The sequence below is a fragment of the Lathamus discolor genome, chromosome 19, assembly GCF_037157495.1.
Source record: "Lathamus discolor isolate bLatDis1 chromosome 19, bLatDis1.hap1, whole genome shotgun sequence".
Classification (NCBI taxonomy): Eukaryota; Metazoa; Chordata; class Aves; order Psittaciformes; family Psittacidae; genus Lathamus; species Lathamus discolor.
In genome coordinates this window covers 6,520,887-6,543,627 of record NC_088902.1, presented here as the reverse complement: position 1 = coordinate 6,543,627, position 22,741 = coordinate 6,520,887, and the positions used below count along the sequence as shown (strand labels likewise).

Genomic DNA, 22,741 nt, shown 5'->3' with positions numbered 1-22,741 from the left:
TTTTGGCTGCGCGAGAAACCACGGTAGGGTCAGTCTTCTTGTGATGAAGAGACAGAAGACAAGGCAGGACAAACCCATCGTGCAGGGACCCAACAAGGTCCTTTATCTGTGGAAACACAAGCATACCCTCGTCCCCAGGATATTAAAGGGAACGGGCCTTCCCATTCATGAGTTTCAAGATTACATACTTTAATGTGAGCTTTCCCCTGTTCTAAATCCTTAGAACCCCCAAAATGGCCTTGTATAGGAGGTCCATCCTCCGTCCAGCGATTTAATCTATTCCAAACATAACAAAATTTCACTATGCGTTCTTGTGGGGTTAACCCTGAACTCCCCCTTTTTTGTTTCTGCAATGTAGTTTTAAGGGTGCTATGTGTGTGTTCAATAATGGCTTGGCCTGTGGGAGAATGTGGAATACCAGTAACATGTTGACTTCCCCACTGTTGAAGAAATGCTTTTGTTTTGTGTGCTGGATAACCTGGCCCATTATCTGTTTTTATGGGTTCTGGAACTTCCAGGGCAGAAAAAGCTGTGCCAAAGTGTCGACAAATACCTTTGGCCTTTTCACCTGAACGTACTGACATGTAAATACAAGATGAAGAAATGTCAACAGAAACATGGGCATATTTGTATTTGCCCAATTCTGGTACGTGAGCAACATCTGTCTGCCCAATTTCAAGTGACAAAAGACCAAGAGGATTAGTTCCAATCACTGCCGTGGGCAGAACTTGTTGCCAATCAGGACACGACTATGATTTGTCTCACCCGGTCCTGAGTCAGCTGAAAAGCACGTAGCAGAGCTTTTGCATTTTGAGGATAAAATTCATGGGATAAGCGAGCTTGTGCAAAACAATCAGGTAAGACTGTAAGACCTGCAAGCCCATCAGCCTGTGTATTTCACTCACTTATAGGTCCATGTGAAATACATACTCACTCCTCTAAACAAGGTAACAAGGTTTTATTGAGGGACAAAGTCAATAAAGCAAAAGCAACAGCGCTGAGCACATGACCATAGCCAGAGGCGCAAGCGATTAGTATTTGTTACAGGTTTATATACTTTCACTATTACATTAGTTACATACATATTCATAATTCCTGCTTATAGGCAGGGAATATTATAACTAGCTCCAAGAACATATTATCATAAGTCTCCTCCTCTTGGCATCTGCGCACTGCTCTGCAGTGACTGTGGGCAGGGGTCTTGAGGATGAAGTAAGCAGTCTTCCTCTTGTGAGTAGGGGTCTTCAAGATGAAGTAAGCAGTCTTCCTCACAGTGTACTTTTCACCTTTGGCACAGTTGGACGCCCCAGTAATCACACAACTAGCTGAAACCAGCTATATCTAGAATTCTTTTGATACCTAGCAAAGATTTAAAACAGTGTGACCTTCCTGCAAAATTTATTGCAGGATGGGAGACAAGGAGTATCCCAAGCTAGCAGGTGTTTGGGAGGCTCTGTCTCTAAACTAGTAAGTAGAAGGATAGTGTGAAATAACTCATTCATGTTTAGTGAGGCCACTAAATCCTGTTATCTCACCACAGACTTACAACACAAACACTGTTCTTTAAAACTAAAGACACTTTAGAAGACTGGTGTGAAACAATTAACTCATGTTTAGTGGGGCCACCACATTCCACAGACTTACAACATAAAAATTATTCTCTTTCTACAACCTGTTAAGCTAAAAAGTACTTTATGTTTTCCAGGCACTAGCTTTTCTTTTATCAAGCCCTGCCCCCACCCCTTTCTTTTACCTTTACGAATTCTTTTGCTATGTGACTCCGTTTTGCTCAAGAGTTCTGACCCTTTTTAACTTGTTGTCTTGATACGCGGATTGACTCCACAAGTCGTTAAAGTTGTAAAGTAGGTATGCTTCATTCAGCGCTGCGGTGCATGGGGATCGTTCCTCCAAAGTATGCACACCCAGGGTCGTTTTTCCTTTAAATTTATTCCCTTAAGGCATACATATGCATTAGATTACTGATACGCCTACACATATTTAGCATCTGTCCCTGCTTCGTATTATAATGAGCTAGAAGGTCCTTTGCGCCTGCGCAGTGCCCCCTCTGGTCATGGGCAGGGGTCTCAAGATGAAGTAAATGAGCCTTCCTCCTGTGGGCAGGGGTCCTCAAGATGAAGTAAATGAGTCTTCCTCCTGTGGGCAGGGGTCCTCAAGATGAAGTAAATGAGTCTTCCTCTTCTTAAACTTTTCACCTTTTAATCTTCGCGCATGGCTTTAGGGTTTAGTCGGTATCTGATCCGTAAATCATCAGCTTCTCCCCCTTATCAATAGACCCAGACATTCGCATTTCCTTGTCAATAGTTGCTTATCAGTAGAATCAGGCCTCTGTCTCCTTCCCTTATCAGTAGTCTGTGCCTTGTCCGCTTGGTAAGCATGATAGGTGTTTACAGCAGACAACACTTTTGTTTAAGCAAGGGATTCTTCTAACTCTCTTATACAATCCCCTGTATTTTCCTTTGTACATTTTATTAACCCTGTATCAATCCCCCCATTTCTATAAAGTGAGTAAATTCTTTTACTCTTCAGACAAGTTCCTCTTTCAACCAATTCTTGCGGAAGGTATCTCTCAGCACCTTATTATGTGTATTTTATAGAGAGTTCAAAATCATTATGTATCATAACATTCGCCAGTTCCAAACAAATAATTCAATAGACAATATGAAACTAATACTAACTAACATTAGAAGAACAATAATGGGGTGACACAACGTATTCAGTATGCCAGTTGCAGTTGGTGGTCATCCCAAAGGTACATTTCACCAGTGGTGGCTTGTATCTGGTCCTACCCTTAGTAGGACTCTGCTTATTTCTTCCATATTATGATGGATGCCTGTTTTTCTGGACCCCTCTTATCAGGTCTGGATTTTATCAGTTGGTGGGATATAACTGGTGCTGAATATGCAAAGTCACACCCAGTGATCTTAGTAAAATTATAAAAACAAAATTAGAATGATTCTTAACAGTCATGATTTCATTAGCATTATCCTCACAAAAGCACAAGCAGTTCTTAAGCACACACATACACAATATATACAAGTACAATATATACAAGTACAGTCCTTTGAGTAATGTCTGGATGGATTTCAAAATGATAAGTGCCTTGTTCTGTATCAAGGCATATGTTCTTAGTATCAGCTGCGTTTCTTCTCAGGCCTTCACAGTTCTAGTTGGAAAGGCTTCTGGCCAATCTGAAAAGATATCCGTTAGTGCCAACAAATATCTATACCCCCTTTTCTTGGCAGTTCTGTAAAGCTGATCTGCCACTGTTGTCCTGGTTTGTTGTCCCTCCCAATTTGACCCATTTTGGGTTTAGGATTACTTTTGGGGGTTGTTTGGAGGCAGAGATTACACTGGTGAGTTACCTGTTGAATAGTAGCATACAGAGTTCTAGCCATAATTTTGCTTATCAAATATTTATATTGACTCCCCAGTGTGTTTTGATGTGCATTCTTTACTAAGGACCATAAGGAAGATGAGGGAACAATTATCTTTCCCTGTGGTGTACTAGCCCACCCTTCTTGACCTATAATTAATTTCTGAACTTCTTTATTATAGTTTGGCTTACCTTTTAGAGAAATTTTCCCATCAGGAATTAAAGCTCCTTCAGTTGTTATCTCACCTTTTGCAGCTTCTTTTGCCTCTCTTTCCACCAGCTCATTTCCCTCCTCCAATTCTGAGCTCACCTTCTGGTGTGCCTTGATGTGCATAACTGCCACCTTCTCAGGTAGTTGGACCTCTTCCAACAGTTTCAGTATTTCTTGTGCATGTTTAATGTTTTTTCCTTGTGAATTCAACAGTCCTCTCCTTCCAAATGGCACCATGTGCATGCACAACTCTGAATACATATCTTGAGTCTGTATAGACATTTATGTTTTTTCCTTTTGCCTGTTCCAGAGCTCTAGTCAGAGCAATCAATTTCACCTTCTTTGCAGAGGTGTTTATGGGTAACAGCCTGGATTCTATTACTTCAGCATGTCGTTTTCCACTGATGACATACCTGTTCCCAGTAAACCAGGTTTCTGCGTCGTCTAAAGGGGTATCTTTCAGATCCGGACGACTGGAATATGTGGCCTCAGTAGTCTGCTGAGGCTTGCTCCACCATGATGGCTTGATATTTCAGAAACCTTTGTGGGGAAAGCCAGTGCCTGCCTTTCACTTTCAGCACTGCAGACACTGTATGGGACACCAGCACATTTTCTGGCCCAAGGTAAATCTTGCATGTTTAGTACAACTGCTGCAACGGCCCTGAGGCATCCAGGCCATCCTTCAGCTGCAGAGTCCAGTTGCTTACAGGCCCAAGTCCTGTGCTAGTATTCCTAAGGCAATTTCTTGTTTCTTATGGGAGAAAAGAAAGAATGGTTTACTCACATCTGGGAGTCCTAAGGCTGGTGCCAACCTCAAGGCGTTTTTAATTGGTGGAAGGCTCAAGTCGCTTCTCTTGTCACCTTAAAGTCTTTTGAAAGTTGTTAAATCCCTGAGGCAACACCATCCACATGAGCTGGATTTTGCACCTACTCTTAGGGCTTTTCCATTCAAATGCAAAGATTTTCTGGCTGGCTTCCTGGAGAGGGAGGCAAAAGAAAGCATCCTTCAAATCTAGAACAGTAAACCAAGTTAGCTCTGATAAGCATGTTAGCAAATTTTGTTAACAGCCCATAAGTCCTGTACCACCCGGTATTACCCATAAAGTTTACGAACAGGTAAAATAGGGGCGTCAAAATCAGATTGGCACTCTTTTAGCAGTCCTAGCTGTAGGAAATTCTCAGTCATTTGGAAAAAAATTCCTTCCCTATCTTCCTTCTTCAGGGGGTATTGTTTAATCCTGACTGACTGTTTTCTCTCCTTGAGCTTATCTGTATAAAATTAAGCCTTTAACATCTCTATATACTGTTGGTCCTTTACTTTTAAAGTGATCTCACCTCCTTTGAAAGTAATGGTCGCTCCCAAGTGTTCTAACAAATCTCTCCCCAAAAGCTCTTTTGGGGAGTTAGGCATATACAAAAACTTATGGATGCCCCATTGTTTTCCCAATTGATATTTTAGTAGTTTACAAAAATAAGCCTTTTCACCTTGGCCAGTCGCCCCTTTTATCATCATATAATCGTCCCCAAAGGCATTAAAGCTTTGTTTAAAACTGAATACGTTGCACCCGTATCAACCAAAAATTCCATTTCCCCCCCTTTTTTTTTTTTTTCTCTTTTGTCCCCTAGCTCCATTATAACCAGTGGATCTGCTAGGGAAGATTCCCCTGGTCCCCGTCAGCCTAGTTCCAATTCAGTCACCCGAGCCACCCCATGGCACTCCCACCAGGGCAGTCTCACTCCCAGCGTCCAAACTCCTCATAGCACTCCCACCGATCCGGTTCCACAGAAGAGGTCACTCCCCCACTTCTGTCCGACGTTCGTCCTCCACCAGTTTCAAAGCAACCAGCGCAGCCGTGGCTGTAGCACGACCCAGCTTTTTCTTTTCTACCTGTTTACTTCCTCCTTCACTCCCATCCACATTTATTCATCAACCCTTCAATCCCGTCTGTCAACATGTCTGTTTGTCTGCCCCAGCACCCATCCCATGCTCAAACACAGGAACTGCAGAGCTCCCCTCCTTTCCCCCTTGGTTTTTCATTTTTTATTTTTTTATTTTTTTATTTTTTTTCACAGGTGCTCACCCTGCTCTGCAGGGGTTACAGATGCCTGCCTTAGCAACAGCACTTCTGGTTTAACCCCTTCTTAACTCTGAATGTGAATGTGCTGCTTGTTGCCAGTGACAGCAATTTCCTCCTCCTTATCAATACCTGATAGGACAGAGGCAGAGGGTGCTCCTCTCGGGGGTACCTGTGATACATAATTTTCGTGATTACTGTCCCAATATCACAGGCTGAACAACATCTCTCCAGCTTAGCTTTCTGGTTTTCCCTGTCCTTTTCCAAAACCAAAATTAGGGATCTGGCAGAGTTATATTAATTTCACATTCTGTCTGCCACTCCAGGTGCTTTCTTAAAGTGAAACATATCTGCATACATTACTTCATCGCATTTTCTTGGCCACCTCAAAACCAACATAAATTGTAAAAAAATTCATTAGAATTCAGTCATTTTTAGGCCATTTTTCCTGATTTTCCAAAGTATATAAAGGCCACCATTGGTTACAATATTTTACCAATGTTTTCTTGTTTACCGAGCCCCGAGAAGAACCTCCCAGTTCTTTCCAATGTGCCAAACTGTAACACAATGGGCTTTTCTTCAGAATTCCCTTGTTTTGACCGGCTCCCATTTCAAACAATCTCTTACAAATCTCTATAGCTTCTCTTTCCCAGTGCTCTGCAAATGCACTTAAAATATGAGAGCACCTACACACAGGTTTTATGATATTCTCAGGGGATTCAGTAAGATAGTATCTCTGGGTTCTGCAGATCAACTCCCCTGTCGTTAGAACAGTTCCAGTTCCAGCAAAATTTACACTGCCCTAGTATCCACAGCAGGTTCCACTGTTCAAAACTTATTATGCACTCATATGTCAGGTTACGAAGTTTTTCCTAATATCCCCAGTTGATTGTCCCCAAGAGAGACATTAATTGTTGTATTCCCATTTTATTTTCTCCTTTGTAACCACATCTTCTCAAATTTTCTTTGATACCTTTTATAAACCCCTTCTCAGTTTTCCTTTCTAACTTCCCGGAAGTCCGCCAGGATTTTGTGGCTTTTCTCCACAAACCCACCAGCGTTTCATAAGACACCCCCAGCAGTATCTGCCCCACTACCCTGAGTGGCTATAAAAGTGGGATACATACTAAAAGCACTGCCACAATATCCACGTGAAATGCCACCCATCACATACAGTTACACTCCCACAAGCACATACTCCCACATGGCACACAGCCACAATATCCACGCCGTAATCTCACAGGGCACCCAGCCACAATATCCACGTGTAATGCCACCCGTCACATACAGTTACACTCCCACAAGGCACATACTCTCACAAGGCACATAGAGAATTCCCTTGCCCTTGTATTTCGTAAAGCTATCCACTGCGGGAGGGGTAGCCGGACCTTCCCCCGCTTTCTGAGCTGCTTGATGGTTATACACAGACAAGACACAGGACAGAAAAACATAAACGCTTTGTCCGTCTCCGGCCGCGACACGGAACCGCGGATTAGGACTCCACACTCGCTTCGTAGCTACGCTACATCTCAGTCACACAGAAACACAAACCCTTACACATGGGATCCCACACACTCACGTTATGGTTCCGCTTACCCTTCTCCTGCTTCCTACACGGTCATTAGCAGGTCCGTCCTGGCTCCCAAAACTTGGGATGCAGCGAAAACCCGGGCTCGCCCGATCCGCCTCCAGGATCGCTCGCAGCCGCGCTATCGGTCGACGAGCCCCCAGCTTGCAAGCCCTACCTGCCACGGGGAACTCCGCTGTGCGCCAGACGTCTCTGCACGCCTTACCAGCAGCCCCGGGCCACGCGTACGCCTTACAGGCCCCCTAAAGTACCTAAATTCCAAGCATACCGTTTCTCCGCAGCCGGCACAGGTTGTTGTCTGTCCCCGCAGTGAGCGGAGGAGAAGCGGAGCTCCTCCGCCTAGGACGTCCGCTCCTCAGCCGATCCTGCAGCCGAACAGAGGCCTCCTGCCTGGCTCGCCAAATTGATACGCGGATTGACTCCACAAGTCGTTAAAGTTGTAAAGTAGGTATGCTTTATTCAGCGCTGAGGTGCATGGGGATCGTTCCTCCAAAGTATGCACACCCAGGGTCGTTTTCCCTTTACATTTATTCCCTTAAGGCATACATATGCATTAGATTACTGATACGCCTACACATATTTAGTATCTGTCCCCGCTTCGTATTATAATGAGCTAGAAGGTCCTTTGCGCCTGCGCAGTGCCCCCTCTGGTCATGGGCAGGGGTCTCAAGATGAAGTAAATGAGTCTTCCTCCTGTGGGCAGGGGTCCTCAAGATGAAGTAAATGAGTCTTCCTCTTCTTAAACTTTTCACCTTTTAATCTTCGTGTATGGCTTTAGGGTTTAGTCGGTATCTGATCCATAAATCATCAGCTTCTCCCCCTTATCAATAGACCCAGACATTCGCATTTCCTTGTCGATAGTTGCTTATCAGTAGAATCAGGCCTCTGTCTCCTTCCCTTATCAGTAGTCTGTGCCTTGTTCGCTTGGTAAGCATGATAGGTGTTTACAGCAGACAATACTTTTGTTTAAGCAAGGGATTCTTCTAACTCTCTTACACAATCCCCTGTATTTTTCTTTGTACATTTCATTAACCCTGTATCAGTCTAATCTTGTGTCTTTAGCGAGCTTTGTTTCTGTTATTGTAAATTTGTACAGTTATACCCGCATAACCACATCTATGACTTGCGAAAGCCAAGACATTCATGTGTTTATCACAACAGGGAGTGCACGTGTTAGGAGCAGCCATCCCCCACACGCCCAGTCTGAATAAACGAACACCTACTTAATAGTTACATTGACTATTAAGTTTCTTTATGATGCTTTTCTCGGCATTGTAAGAAACTATAAATTAGGATATTGTTTATTAGGATTTATGTTAAGCCCAATGTAAAGGTTAGGCAATAAAAAGTATGAAATTGCTTACTCAAACAGTCACCGGACACAGCTTACATAGACTAACAGTCGCCAACCGCAATCGCTTATCGCTTATGCAAACATAGTAGATGTCGCCTAAAGATAGCTATAAGATGTTCCATGTGAGAAACTATAGACTAGTGTATTGTTTATTAAGATATATGTTAAGCCAAATGTAAAGGAACTGACAGAGATAAAACACAGCTGGCCAAGATAAGATAGCCGCAAGATGTCCCAGGAACTGGCAGAGATAAGACTAACAACCCCCTGCAAAGACATATGGATGAAGGATCAAAGGAGGAAGACTTCTCACCTTGGTCTCATCGATCACCAGGAGGCAGGAAACTACCCCCTAACAACAACTGAAGCATGCGCAGAGTACTTCCACTATTTCATGAACAAAGAAGTAAAGATGTATAAAAAGGGGCTGTTTGAAATACTTAACACGGCAGTTGGCTGAGCGCAGACTCCCCTGTCGTCCAGCGCTGTCTTTGCTCATATTCTACTTGCTATAATTAATAACATTTTAATTGGATTATGATCCGTTGTGGTCTCAATTTATAACAATTTCTGGTGCCGTGACTCGGATAAGGAATGGTGGGCTTTGGTCCTCCGGGGAGGCGCCCCGCGACATTTCGCGGCCCCGCGACCAACAGCTTACCTCATCCTTACCGACGAACCTAAATGCTAGAATATGAGCAAAGAAAGAACCGGTAAAATCCCATAAAAATTCTGTGCACTGGAGTCCGGACAAAGACGCAGGACGCGTAAGTATATTGCGAAACTTTCCGCAGAGTGAAATAGTTCGCGGTGGACGACTGCAGAGTGAAATTGTTCACGGCAGAGATTGTTCGCGGGTTTACCGTTCGGGCGGGATTGGGTTTCCTGGAATATAACGAATGAGAGGTTCGATATATTGAACCAAGCGAGTGTGGACCCTTAAGTACTGCGGTTCCCATCTCCCGCGAGGGACTGGGCCAGGAACAAGGGGGAGCGAGTGAGTGTGTGTTTGGAGATATTCCAGAAGATGGGGGCGAAGGGCAGCAAGCCTTCGACTCCCATGGGGTGGGTACCCATTGTACCTAAGAATACCCCTCTGGCACATATCTTAGACAATTGGAAATGTCTCCCTGGAACCTTAGGGAAAGATAAGCAAAAAATTATAGAATATTGTACTAAGATATGGGGAGGGAAGGAGATTTTAAAAAATGTCTTCTGGTCAGTCTATGGGTCAGAAGAAGATTGGGTAAGACAGCAATTAAACCTCTGGGTTAATAATAAGAAACCTCTCAACCCGGAAGAGAGTCAGTATGCGGAAGTGTGGCTAAAAAGACCGGGAGCTAGACTTTACCCGCTGAATGAAATAAAAACTAAACAAAAGAAACAGAAGGAAGAGTTAGACGAAACCCTTCTAAACCCCCCTCCTTACATTACTCCTCCTGCTCCTACAGCCCCTCCGGAGGTCCCCAGAGCATCCACTCCCCCACCAGAGTCAGAGCAAGAGTATCCCCCTGCTCCTAGACGCGTAACTAGAAGTCAAAAAGGGGCAGTTCAGATGTACCCCCTAAGGGAAATACCCATGGGGGGGCCTCAACCTGTGATTGGATATATTTCCGTACCCTTAAATTCGGCTGACCTACGAGACTTTAAAAGAACCGAGATGGGAAACTTAATTGAGGACCCACTCGGAGTGGCAGAAAGATTAGATCAATTTTTGGGACCAAATCTTTATACTTGGGATGAGATGCAATCTATCCTTGGTCAATTATTCACTACTGAGGAAAGAGATATGATTAGACGAGCAGGAATGAGACTGTGGGATGCTCAACATGTCCAGGGACCCCAAGCAGATATTAAATGGCCACTCCAAAAACCTAACTGGGATAATCAAGATCCAGTGCATAGAACCCATATGCAAGACCTGAGAACTATAGTGATTCAGGGAATTAGAGAAGCAGTACCCCGTGGCCAGAATATTAATAAAGCATTTAATGAAATGCAAAAGAAAGATGAAAGCCCTACTGAGTGGTTGGAACGACTGAGGAAAGCCCTTCAGTTGTACTCTGGGGTGAATCCAGACGACCCTTTAGGGCAAGCGCTCCTCAAAACTCAGTTTGTGGCAAAATCATGGGAAGATATCAGAAAGAAGATTTAAAAGTTAGAAGACTGGCAGAATAGAGGGTTGGATGAATTATTAAGGGAAGCTCAGAAAGTCTACGTAAGGCAGGAAGAAGAGAGCAGCAAGCGACAAGTAAAAATGATGGTAGCAGCGGTCAGAGAGGATCGCAAAGGGCAAACTGGTAAATACAGATCTGATGGAATAAAACAAAGGAATGTAGTGGTAATGAAGGAACAGGGACGTTGTTTTTACTGTGGAAAAAAGGGACATATAAAGAAGAATTGCAGAGAAAGGATCAGGGATGAGGAAATATTGAAAACGGAATAGGAGAGTCAGGGGCTCTATATTTTAGGGGACCGGAGTCATCATGAGCCCTTGATAAAATTAAGAATAGGTCCCCATAAACAAGAGTTCACCTTTTTAGTAGACACTGGAGCTGAGAAATCAACTATTAAGCAAATACCTGAGGGATGTAAAGTTTCCTCTGAAAAAGTACAAGTAATTGGGGCAAAAGGAGAACCCTTTAAAGTAAGTAAAATCAAAAATGTGGTATTCAAAACTGAAAATAAATTTGGAATGGGTGAACTCTTGCTCGTCCCTGAAGCAGAAGTTAATCTGTTAGGACGAGATTTAATTGTTGAATTACAATTAGAGATAAAAGTACAAAATCAAGAGCTAACAGTGTCTGCTTATCCTTTGACCGTGGATGATCAAAAACAAATTAACCCCAATGCCTGGTACTCTCCGGACACAATTAGTAGACTGGAAATTCCACCGATTAAAATCAAAATTTCCGAACCCCACATACCTGTGAGGGTAAGGCAATATCCTATATCCCTAGAAGGACGGAGAGGATTAAAGCCAGAAATTGATCGATTGTTAGCACAAGGAATCTTAGAGCCTTGTATGTCACCCTTTAACACCCCCATTTTGCCTGTAAAGAAACCAAATGGGAAATATCGGCTCATGCATGACTTAAGGGAAATAAACAAAAGAACCATCACCCGGTTCCCTGTAGTAGCAAATCCATACACACTGCTAAGCAAACTAGGACCCCATAACTCCTGGTATAGTGTGATTGATTTAAAGGATGCCTTTTGGGCCTGTCCACTGGCAGAAGAATGCCGTGATTATTTTGCCTTTGAATGGGAAGACATAGAGACAGGTCGTAGACAGCAATTGAGATGGACCGTGCTTCCCCAGGGGTTCACTGAGTCCCCTAATCTGTTTGGACAGGCCCTGGAAGAGCTCTTAAAAGAATACCAGGTACAAACGGGAAATGTGCTGTTACAGTATGTAGATGATCTGCTCATAGCAGGGAATAATCAGGAGAATGTAAGAAAGGAAAGCATTCGACTTCTAAACTTTCTTGCACAAAAGGGATTGCGGGTATCACAAGAAAAATTACAATTTGTGGAGGAAAAAGTGAAATATTTGGGACATTATTTGTTTAATGGCCAAAAGATATTGGATCCAGAGCGCATTAAAGGAATTCTGGAACTACCTATGCCTGTTACTAAGAGGCAAATTCGGCAGGCATTAGGGTTATTTGGGTATTGTAGGCAATGGATAGAGAACTATAGTTTTAAAGTTAAATTCTTATATGAACAATTGTCCAAGGACAAAATACCCAAGTGGAACCCTCAGGATCAAGAGCAGTTTGCTAGTCTCAAAAGGGAGTTAAGTCAAGCACCAGTTTTAAGCCTACCTGATTTAAAGCGGCCATTCCATTTATATGTTAACATACATGAAGGAACGGCATTTAGGGTATTAACACAAGAATGGGGCGGACAAAAGAAACCGGTGGCATACTTATCAAAGCTGCTGGACCCTGTGAGCAGGGGTTGGCCGAGTTGTTTACAAATCATTGTTGCTGCTGCCTTATTACTTGAGGAAACGAATCGCATTACCTTTAATGGAGAAGTTGTCTTATATGCACCTCATAACATCAGGGGAGTGTTACAACAAAAAGCAGAAAAATGGCTTACAGATAGCCGATTATTAAAGTATGAGGGAATACTTATAGAATCCCCCAAACTATCTTTGAAAACTATTGGAGCAGTTAACCCTGCTGAATTTTTGTACTCAGGAGAAGGTAATGAACTAGTGCAAAATTGTTTTCAAACAATTGAACAGCAGACACGCATTAGGCCAGACTTAGAAGAAGAAGAACTACAATGTGGAGAAGTATTATTTATAGATGGGTCATCACGAATAATGGAAGGTAAACGATTGTCTGGATATGCCATTGTTAAGTTGGAAAAAGGAGAATTTAAGACAATAGAATCAGGCCCCCCGAGTGCCAGTTGGTCGGCTCAAGCCTGTGAGCTGTATGCATTGTGGAAAGCATTAGTGTCACTGAAGGAAAAGGATGGAACTATATATACAGACTCACGCTATGCGTTCGGAGTAGTACACACTTTTGGAAAAATATGGGAGGAAAGAGGATTCGTTAACTCACAGGGAAAAGAACTGATACACCCAGAATTAATTCAGCGAGTTCTGGGGGCATTGAAAATGCCGAATAAAATAGCAGTTGTACATATAAAGGGACACCAGCGAGGTACAAGTTATCAAGTTAGGGGAAATAATGCAGCTGATACAGAAGCAAAGCGAGTGGCAGGCAATTATAGTATGATTTTGACTATGCAACAAGTACCTGTTAATAAAAATTTAAGTTTTGAATCTGCAGAAAAGGAAAAATTAGAACAAATGGGAGCTAAGGAACAAGATGGCAAGTACATATTGCCAGATGGGAGAGAAGTCTTGCCTAAGGGCATTGCACTCGAAATATTTTCAAAAATACACAGTAAAACACACTGGGGAACCCAGGAGTTAGTTGATCATTTCAATCAACAGTTTGCCTGTATAGGCATATATAATATAGCAAAGACAGTCACAGCAGCCTGCGAGACCTGTCAAAAGGTCAATCGAAACAATATGAGACAAAGATCTTTTGGAGGACGTTCCCCAGCATACAGACCTTTCTCACACATACAAGTGGATTTTACTGAACTACCCAGGGTAGGACATTACAGATATTTATTAGTAATGGTGGATCATTTAACACATTATGTTGAGGCTTTTCCTACCTCCAAGACAACTGCTAACCAAGTTACTAAAGTGTTACTTGAAAACATTATACCTCGATATGGAGTACCTGAAGTAATTGATTCGGACAGAGGAACACACTTTGTGTCAAAAATTGTTAGAGATCTAACAGAAAGCTTGGGTATTAAATGGGAATACCATACACCATGGCATCCACAAAGTTCGGGAAAAGTTGAAAGGATGAATGGAGAAATTAAAAGTATTTTGACTAAATTAATGATAGAAACCAAATTATCATGGATTAGGTGCCTACCCATGGCCTTGTTAATCCTCAGAACAAGACCCCGAGCAGATACGGGAATATCAGCGTTTGAGATGGTGTATGGAATGTCTTATAGGATTGAAAATCCACAAACAAATATTTTAATTCGAGACCGTGTGATTAATGAATATGTTTCACAATTAGCAGAACATTGCTACAAGCTTTGGGAACACTGACTAATTGTGCAACGACCTCCGTTGGACTTAAAAATTCACAATGTTAAACCTGGGGATTGGATATTGATTAAAAGGTGGAAGGAAGAAACCCTAAAACCCAATTGGGAGGGACCTTATCTTGTTTTGCTTACAACAGAAACAGCTGTCCGGACTGCTGAGCGTGGATGGACTCATGCCAGTCGCATTAAAGGCCCAGTGACGAGACCCCACTGGAAAGTAATCAGTACTCCAGGTGACACCAAAATAACCCTGAAAAGATAACGTAATGATAGAGACTTTATTTGATTCTTTTGCTGCATTATCTTTTGGTATAAAGTGTGTATTCTTGTTTATATTTGCTATAATTATTTCTTTTTTTTTCTATTATATATGGAAGCATACAAAGTGTGCTAGAGGAAATTGCTAGATTAAGTATAATGATTTGAACTGCAATTATTATCCATTTGCTTGTTTTAAATACAAGGTATGCCAGGATAAACAGTGAATATATTATAAAAGTGGACACCTTCCAACAGGGGTCTGCACACAGTGTTGGAAAATATTGCTCCAACGAACCAGTCCCCTTTATAACTAAGTACTGACCGTATATTGCTTTGCCTCATTAGTTCTAAGCCTATGTAAATAGGCAGAAAAGCCCAAACGGCTGTTCTCCTGAAGAATTCCCTTGCTGCCAAGAAGATGGTACACCCCGTGGCTCGAAGGAACCGAGTCGACGGGCGAGGCAGAGGAGGAACAAACGGTGGAGAAAAGAACCAGAACAATGGGATGCAAAAGCAGCAATGGCCAAACTTCCCCAGGATTGGTAAAAATATACTTAACTCGGAAAAATTGATAAACACCCTTTTTCCTGGTATATCGTTAATTTTGTTATTAATAACACAGGCAAATGGAAACCCTCATGAACCTATGAATTGGAAACTAATTCAGATGGAGACAAGCAAAGTTATAGGCGAATTCAAAGGAGTAGGTGGCCCAACTTTTAAAGCAACCCCTTGTCAATTGATAGGACAATGGAGGTGGACTCCTGCCTCTCGACCAAAGGATCAATGGATATGTAACAAAAGTTCAACTTACTTTTGTCCTGCCTCTAATCCAGGAAAAAGTTATTGTAATAGTCCCGGACATTACTATTGTTCATATTGGGGTTGTGAAACAATAGCCCTAGAATGGGAAGTCGAAACAGCAAATATTTAAAGGTTAAATGGGGACCTTCAAATTGTAAACCTCCGATATACACTCGTGATGGTGAGATATTCAGACCATGGACCTCTTCAGCGACAGGGTATGCATTAGGAGGAGGAACCCCTTCAGGAATAGGAAACTGTGATCATTTACTAATACAAATATTAAATCCAACAGAGGATGGCTGGCTAGTAGGAAAGATATGGGGAGTTAGATTCAGAGAATCTGGAAGAGACCGAGGAGGCCTTATTCTAATAAAGAAAGAAAAGCTTCCTCATGACCCCTTACCAATCGGACCAAATTTATTTGGTCCTAAATCCACCCACTTTTCCCGAAAAGAAGATTGTCCCCGTAGAGAAGGTTATCCCTACAAGTGTTACCCCCACCTCTCTAGATTCCCTTTTGAAAACAATTAATAGCACTGTGACTGAATTCTCCTTATCTAGGAATCTAGAGTTGTCAGAATCCAAAGACCCCTTATGGAATTTAATGCAAGCCTCTTATTGTGCCCTTAATGAAAGCAAACCAAATTTAACTGAGGAATGTTGGTTATGTTATAATATTAGGCCACCATATTTTGAGGCAATTGGAAAACTAGGTAGGATTCAATGGTCCAATGGTTCAAACCCACGAGAATGCCCATGGAATGACCAGAGGAACCATACGCAAGGAATTACTATTCAACTAGTAACTGGTCAAGGAAAATGTATAGGTACAGTGCCCAAGAGATATCAGCCTTTATGCGACCGAACAGTCACTATAGAAAAACACACTATAGAGAAACATAAGAATAAAAAAGATAAATGGGCTATCCCGACACCAGGAGCTAAATGGGTTTGTTCAGACATCGGAATAACGCCTTGCATATCCCTAAAAGTGTTTAATCAATCTCAGTTTTGTGTACAGGTGATTATTGTTCCTTGTCTGATCTATCACACCTCTGAGGAGGTGTTACGCCACTTTGAAGGAGACCTGAATAGACAAAAAGGAGAGCCAATTACAGTGATAACCCTAGCTACACTGCTGATAGCGGGCGGAGTTGGAGCAAGTACAGGTATAGCCTCCCTGATAAAAGGTCAGGAATTACAAAATTTACAGACGGCTGTAAATGATGATTTAACAAAAGTAGAACAATCTATCCAAAATTTGGCCACTTCAGTAAAGTCTTTATCAGAAGTGGTGCTGCAAAATAGAAGAGGATTAGATCTATTGTTCTTAAAGGAAGGAGGGTTATGTGCAGCTCTCAATGAAGAATGTTGTACTTTTGCTGACCATACGGGAGTAGTCCTGGACACAATGTCTGAACTACGAAAGAGGTTAGATCAACGTAAAAAGGATCGTGAGGTGGGCAGGTCATGGTATGAAAACTGGTTTAATGTCTCACCTTGGCTAACCACTTTGTTGTCTGCTCTAGCAGGACCGCTTATCATGTTGATTTGGGCCTTGTATATTACGCTATATTTTACTTTATTAGAGAACGGTTTGACATAGCTAAACTGCTTATTTTAACTACGAGATCTGGGGTAAAATATAAGAGTGTATCTATTGATGAGGATGAAGATTGTTGTGAATGTGTCATGCCACGTAAAAAATATACCTGTGATTGTAAGGAATTACCTTGTGAGTGTTATGATAAATAACACTTGGGAGTGTGGAAAAAGGTTGGCTTACAATTCTGAAAATGAAAGCAGCATCTAATAAACAATAATAGGATAAAAGAAAAAGGGGGGATTGTAAGAAACTATAAATTAGGATATTGTTTATTAGGATTTATGTTAAGCCCAATGTAAAGGTTAGGCAATAAAAAGTATGAAATTGCTTACTCAAACAGTCACCGGACACAGCTTACATAGACTAACAGTCGCCAACCGCAATCGCTTATCGCTTATGCAAACATAGTAGATGTTGCCTAAAGATAGCTATAAGATGTTCCATGTGAGAAACTATAGACTAGTGTATTGTTTATTAAGATATATGTTAAGCCAAATGTAAAGGAACTGACAGAGATAAAACACAGCTGGCCAAGATAAGATAGCCGCAAGATGTCCCAGGAACTGGCAGAGATAAGACTAACAACTCCCTGCAAAGACATATGGATGAAGGATCAAAGGAGGAAGACTTCTCACCTTGGTCTCATCGATCACCAGGAGGCAGGAAACTACCCCCTAACAACAACTGAAGCATGCGCAGAGTACTTCCACTATTTCATGAACAAAGAAGTAAAGATGTATAAAAAGGGGCTGTTTGAAATACTTAACACGGCAGTTGGCTGAGCGCAGACTCCCCTGTCGTCCAGCGCTGTCTTTGCTCATATTCTACTTGCTATAATTAATAACATTTTAATTGGATTATGATCCGTTGTGGTCTCAATTTATAACAGGCATTACCTGGCAAGAACTATTAAGGTGTCCCAAAGTGAACTGCTTTCATTGTAACGTTAAAAATCACAGCCACAGGTTAAAAAGAGGTGGCCCAGGCAAAGACCCCTCCTCTGAGCATGCACAGTGATTAGAAGCAATGGTACAGTAAATACTATATGTAGGTTACAACCAATCCTTGTACCTTTTGCGTCTTAATGTAACGACGAAGCCGGCATCGGTGTGCCTGATGTGTGGAACAGGCCCCGAACGCCCCAGCCTGAATAACCCCGGGATCTCTCGTGCTGTGGTTTTCCCGCACGCCGGACACGGATCCGCTTTTCGAACACGTGAACAGCGCCCCCCCCACCCACCCCGCCATCTCAAGATGCTAGCGGGGGCTAGCGGACCGGGCGCTCTCCAGGGCTAAATCCGCCCGGCGCCGCAGCAGGGCCCGGCAGGGCCCGGAGGCGTCAAAGCGGGGGCGGGGCAGAGAACGGGAACCGGAATGGGAATGGGAATGGGAACGGGAACGGGAACGGAGCGAGTTCAGGATGGCCCTCCTTCCCGCTTGCCTCGGCTGTGCTCGGCTGAGTTCGGCTCGGCTGTGCTCGGCTCGGCAGGGTTCGGCTCGGCAGGGTTCGGCTTGGCTGTGCTCGGCTCGGCAGTGCTCGGCTCGGCTCGGATATGCTCGGCTGTGCTCAGCTCGGCTCGGCTCATGTGGTTTCTGCTATGTTCGGCTCGGCTCCGCTCCGCTCCGCAGCTGAGGGGAGAGCCCAGGACAGGTTCAGCCCCTCCCGGCGGCCCCAGGCTGCCCTCCTCTGTCCCGCCCCGGGCACTGGCGGGGCTGCAGGTTTCCGTAGGCACGGATGGGGCAGCCACAGCTGTGCCAGCGCCTCAACACCCTCAGAGGAAAGTTTACTCCTTAGATCCAACCTGAACTTCCCCTGTTTCGATCCGAACCCACCACCCCGTGTCCTAATCATCCCTAATGAAGAGTCCCTCTCCAGCATCCCTGTAGCCCCTTTCTGGTGCACTACCCCCGCCCCTAGCAGTGCTCAAGGCCAGGTTGGACACAGGGGCTTGGAGCAAGCTGCTCCAGTGGAAGGGGTCCCTGACCGTGGCAGGGGTTGGAGCTGGATGAGCTTTAAGGTACCTTCCAACCCAAACCAGTCTGGGATTCTCTTATCTCACCTTCAATAATGTACTTCAGCAAGCGTTACCTCATGCATCCCAGCTCCCCAGTTTGAGCATGGAGAGCTGGGGCAAGAGCTGGCCTGGGACTAACACACTTCACTTTTCAGGACAGTGCTGGGCAGCCTCTTTCCGCCCAGCCAGCCAGTGGCATGCGAAGCACTCACCCTCCCGATGCTCCTGGTAAAGAAGCAACAGCTGCAGGGGCCCTTCTGCTGCCTGGGGAGCTGGGACAGCACCAGCAGCCAGGCCGGGAGCTAAATTTAAACCCATGGGTTGTGTGTTTGTACAGCCCTCACTGTGTCCCTGGGGCAGAGAGCTCTGTACCAGTGCTGCAGGAAGGGGAATCCAGAGGAGCTCCAGCTCCTGGGACCCAGGGAAGGGGGGCTCAGCTGTGGGGCAGGAGCGGCAGAAACAGCTAGGAAAGGAACACCATGGAGCCTGCTTCTCCCCAGGATGACGTGAAGAAGAGGCAACAGAAGGAGAAGTCCAAGAAGCCGGTGCCACCAATTGCCCCACGGCCAGCCCGGGCTCTGTTCTGCTTAACCCTGCAAAACCCGCTGCGGAAGGCGTGCATAAGTATCGTGGAGTGGAAGTATCCTTCTGCTTGTGAGGGCTTGGAAGCCCTTGTGTTGGGGGGAAGCTGGGGCTGAGGAGCAGGTTAGGCCAAGGGGACATTCAGTGAGGTGCTGTGGGGACAGGCTGAGTGGCAAAAGGGGCTTGGGGGAGTGAATGTGTTTTGTGCTGGCTGGAGCTGTGCTGGGGAGAGCACGAGGAAGGGGAGAGGGTTTAGGTGTGAGAAGGGGGTACAGTGTCCATCCCAGCATGGGGATAGGGCCATGCAGAGGAGTGGGGGCCTGGCTGGGGCAGTGGGAGCTGAGGATGGAGCTGGGAACAACCAGCTGCCCCAGGGGAGAGGTTTTGGATGGGTATTTAGACCATGGTGAGCCGTGGGATGGCTCTTTGTGCGTGTCACTACTGATCCCAGAGCTGCTCCCTGTCCTGGGGAGTCTGGACAGCATTCCCTGAATCCTGGTGACACCACTGTCCTCTCAGCCCTCCTTTTCGCAGCCCTCCCTGGCACTGCAGTCACAGGTGAAGGCTTTGTGTGAGTGATACTCTTTGGAGGGACAGTATCTGTCTGTGCCTCTGGCTCAATTTAGGGATGGGATTTGGGTGCTTGCTCTTTCATTGGCATCTTTTCATTGGGGTGTTATAGAAATACCAAAATGTCATCCTTCTGCCACCCAGCCAGGCACTATTTTAGGCTCTTAGATACTGCTTTGTTAACCTGTATTTTATGGAAGGGAAGAGAATGGGAGACGAAACATTTCAGTTTGGCTTCAGGAAAACATTTGGGCTCAAGGAAGAAAAATGGAATTTAAAGATGTTTCCAGCAAATCCCGTTCTTCTGCCCCAACTTTTCTCATTTCAGTTGCTGAACCTATCTGCATGTTCATGGCTAGATCATCCCAGCCCTGGCCAGGCTTCGCTCCTTTTAGGCTGGCTGTGTTGCTGGACATGTAGTGCATCCACGGAAGCACCAAACTCATATCCCTACACTGCCAGAGATGACATCCTGTTGAAAGCCTGGGGTGCCCATTTGCAGGGTCTCAGGACATGCTCACACTTGTGGTGATGCTGTGCTGGTCATGGATTTTGAGTCCTTGTTCCTTCACTGCGCAGGGTCTCTTTGTCCTTAGAGAAGAGGGAGCAGAGCTAAGATGGGTGAATTCTCCATCTCTGCTTCTGTGGCTTGAGGACAGGGTTGTTCTACAAGCACATGGAAGGCTCTGTACCTTAATCTGTGTCTGTGCCTTAAATAGGCACTGAGTAGGGAAGAAATTTGTGCTTACACTCTAGTGTCAGAGAAAGAGCTGGAAATAGGGCTTGCATCTCCCAACATGCTCAAACACATTCCTCATCCTGAGTCAACACATGCCAGAGAGAGTGCGTAGCACTGTGGGGGTCTTTGTTTCCCACACTGGTGGCCTGGAAGGAGAACATGGAAGGGAGAGGTTGAGTGTCCCACCAGGAAGGGTGCAGGTGCAGGGGATCCTGACTTTGGCAGACAAATGATCCAGGGCATTGGGTTTCTCCAGTACCTGCTGTATTTATACCCACATGCACCAAGCTGGCCTCGTCTCATTCAGGGATTAGGGTTTGCAAGGCATGATGGGGTCGTTCCAGTTCCCGTGGTCTTCAGGCAAGCTGCCAAGGAGAGATTAGCTGTGAGCATTTCTGTGGGATACCTGGCGTCTGAGGTCAGGATGGCAGGAGATGTTCCTGCTCCTTGGGCTCATCTTTGCTGTATAACTGCTGTTGGAGCACGAAGCTGAGCCACACGAGTGGGACAGGATCTTGTCCAAGCAGTTGGAGAGTGGAGAGTATCACCACTCTCAGCCTGGGGTGGGTGAAAGTCAGGCTGGCTTGAAGCAGAGGGGGGTTTATGCTGAAATTTGCTCACATCTCAAGCCCCACATTTGTTAGCACAAGGAAATCTGGGTGCTCTGCAGGTTGGTGGGTTTTGTGTCCTCAGTAGCTAGCCCAGCAAGTTGATGGGACATGTCTAGCTTTGCGGTGTGCCCCCCAGTATGTCAGGGTGTTTTGCAGCTTGGAAGACTTCAAGGCGAATGAATGGGGTTTGAGGACCCTGGAGTACCACAGAGATGCAAGGTGCTGAGGAGCTCATTCCTGCTGCAGGGCAGACGGCACCTGTGGATGCTGGAGAGGAAGTAGTGAGATTGCAGGGTAAGATGTGGAGGATGCTGAGGCTCTGGCTCAGAGGCAGAGATACCATACACAGTGACACTACATGCCATTTTATCTGTCCCACTGCATTTCCACCTACTAACAGTGCCAGACTCACAAATAACAAGCTTATTCCAGCTCCAGTTACAAGACAGGTCACCCTTCAAGGAGGGCTCATCTCATCCTGTTGGAGCAGGCAGGGAAGCCTCTAACCCCTGAGCTCTACCCTGTTACCTGGAACAGCTTCTCCAGCTGACTTTAAAGTGTCATCAAGGTGATGGATAAAAGTGTCCAGAAAAGACAAAATAACCTGTAACTGACTGCACTCAGCCGGTGTGGAGACTTGATGCCCTAGGTGTCCTGTGATACTGGTTTGGATAGTGGAGTGGCCACCACAGCTCAAGGCAGGGCTCAGCTTAGTTATCTGGGAAGCTGAGCTAAGGAGTTGGTTAACTATGGTGTAAGGAAGTGTCAGCATGGCTGCAGGGACCCTCTGCTGGGGAGAATTTGGAGGGCTGTGCTGGTGGCATTAATCTACATGGTTGTGCCCTGAATATCCCCACAGAGCATGTCCCTGGGAGCTGTTCTCCTTTGGAAGGTTTGCTCAAAGTGAGATGGGGGTGTTGGGAAATCCTTGTCTTGGAACCTCCTTACCTGCTGGGTGAGATTTAGCACCTTGCCTTTGGTGGCAGGTTGGTCATTACAGGGAGGAGAGATCTCTGAGCAGCTGATGAGGGTAGATGCTGGCTGTGGTCACAGTGTGGGTGTTTTCTGGTAGGACTGGAAAGCAGAAGGGGCTGGAGGGGAATGTGCTGATTTACGTCACTGTTTATTCATTTACTCTGCAGGTGGGTCTGGCCCAATGGGCAGCTGCACCAACATTTTCATTTCTTCTATCTGCTTAGTGTCAGTGGCTTCCAGGAGTACTGGCAAGGCAAGAAGGTCAGGATAACTGGGATGTACTTGT

The 22,741-nt window shown here is 44.8% G+C and overlaps 1 protein-coding gene and 1 long non-coding RNA gene across 2 annotated transcripts in view; one reads left to right on the top strand and one right to left on the bottom strand.

Annotated features, from left to right (window-relative positions):
• Window positions 1-939: 939 nt before the first annotated feature.
• On the bottom strand, window positions 940-18,348 carry LOC136023691 (uncharacterized). Its single transcript, XR_010616670.1, has 6 exons — window positions 18,035-18,348; window positions 15,365-15,451; window positions 14,422-14,539; window positions 7,277-9,507; window positions 3,587-4,582; window positions 940-3,209 (listed from the first exon to the last, which is right to left on the bottom strand). It is a non-coding gene; the product is annotated as an uncharacterized LOC136023691 (long non-coding RNA).
• A 21-nt stretch (window positions 18,349-18,369) lies between these two features.
• Window positions 18,370-22,741, top strand: part of CACNA1S (calcium voltage-gated channel subunit alpha1 S) — a 43,992-nt gene continuing 39,620 nt past the window's right edge. Inside the window, exon 1 of the mRNA XM_065698388.1 lies at window positions 18,370-19,618. Coding sequence (XP_065554460.1) covers window positions 19,458-19,618 — 161 coding nt within the window. The 5' untranslated portion in view covers window positions 18,370-19,457. The remainder of the gene's footprint in view (window positions 19,619-22,741) is intronic.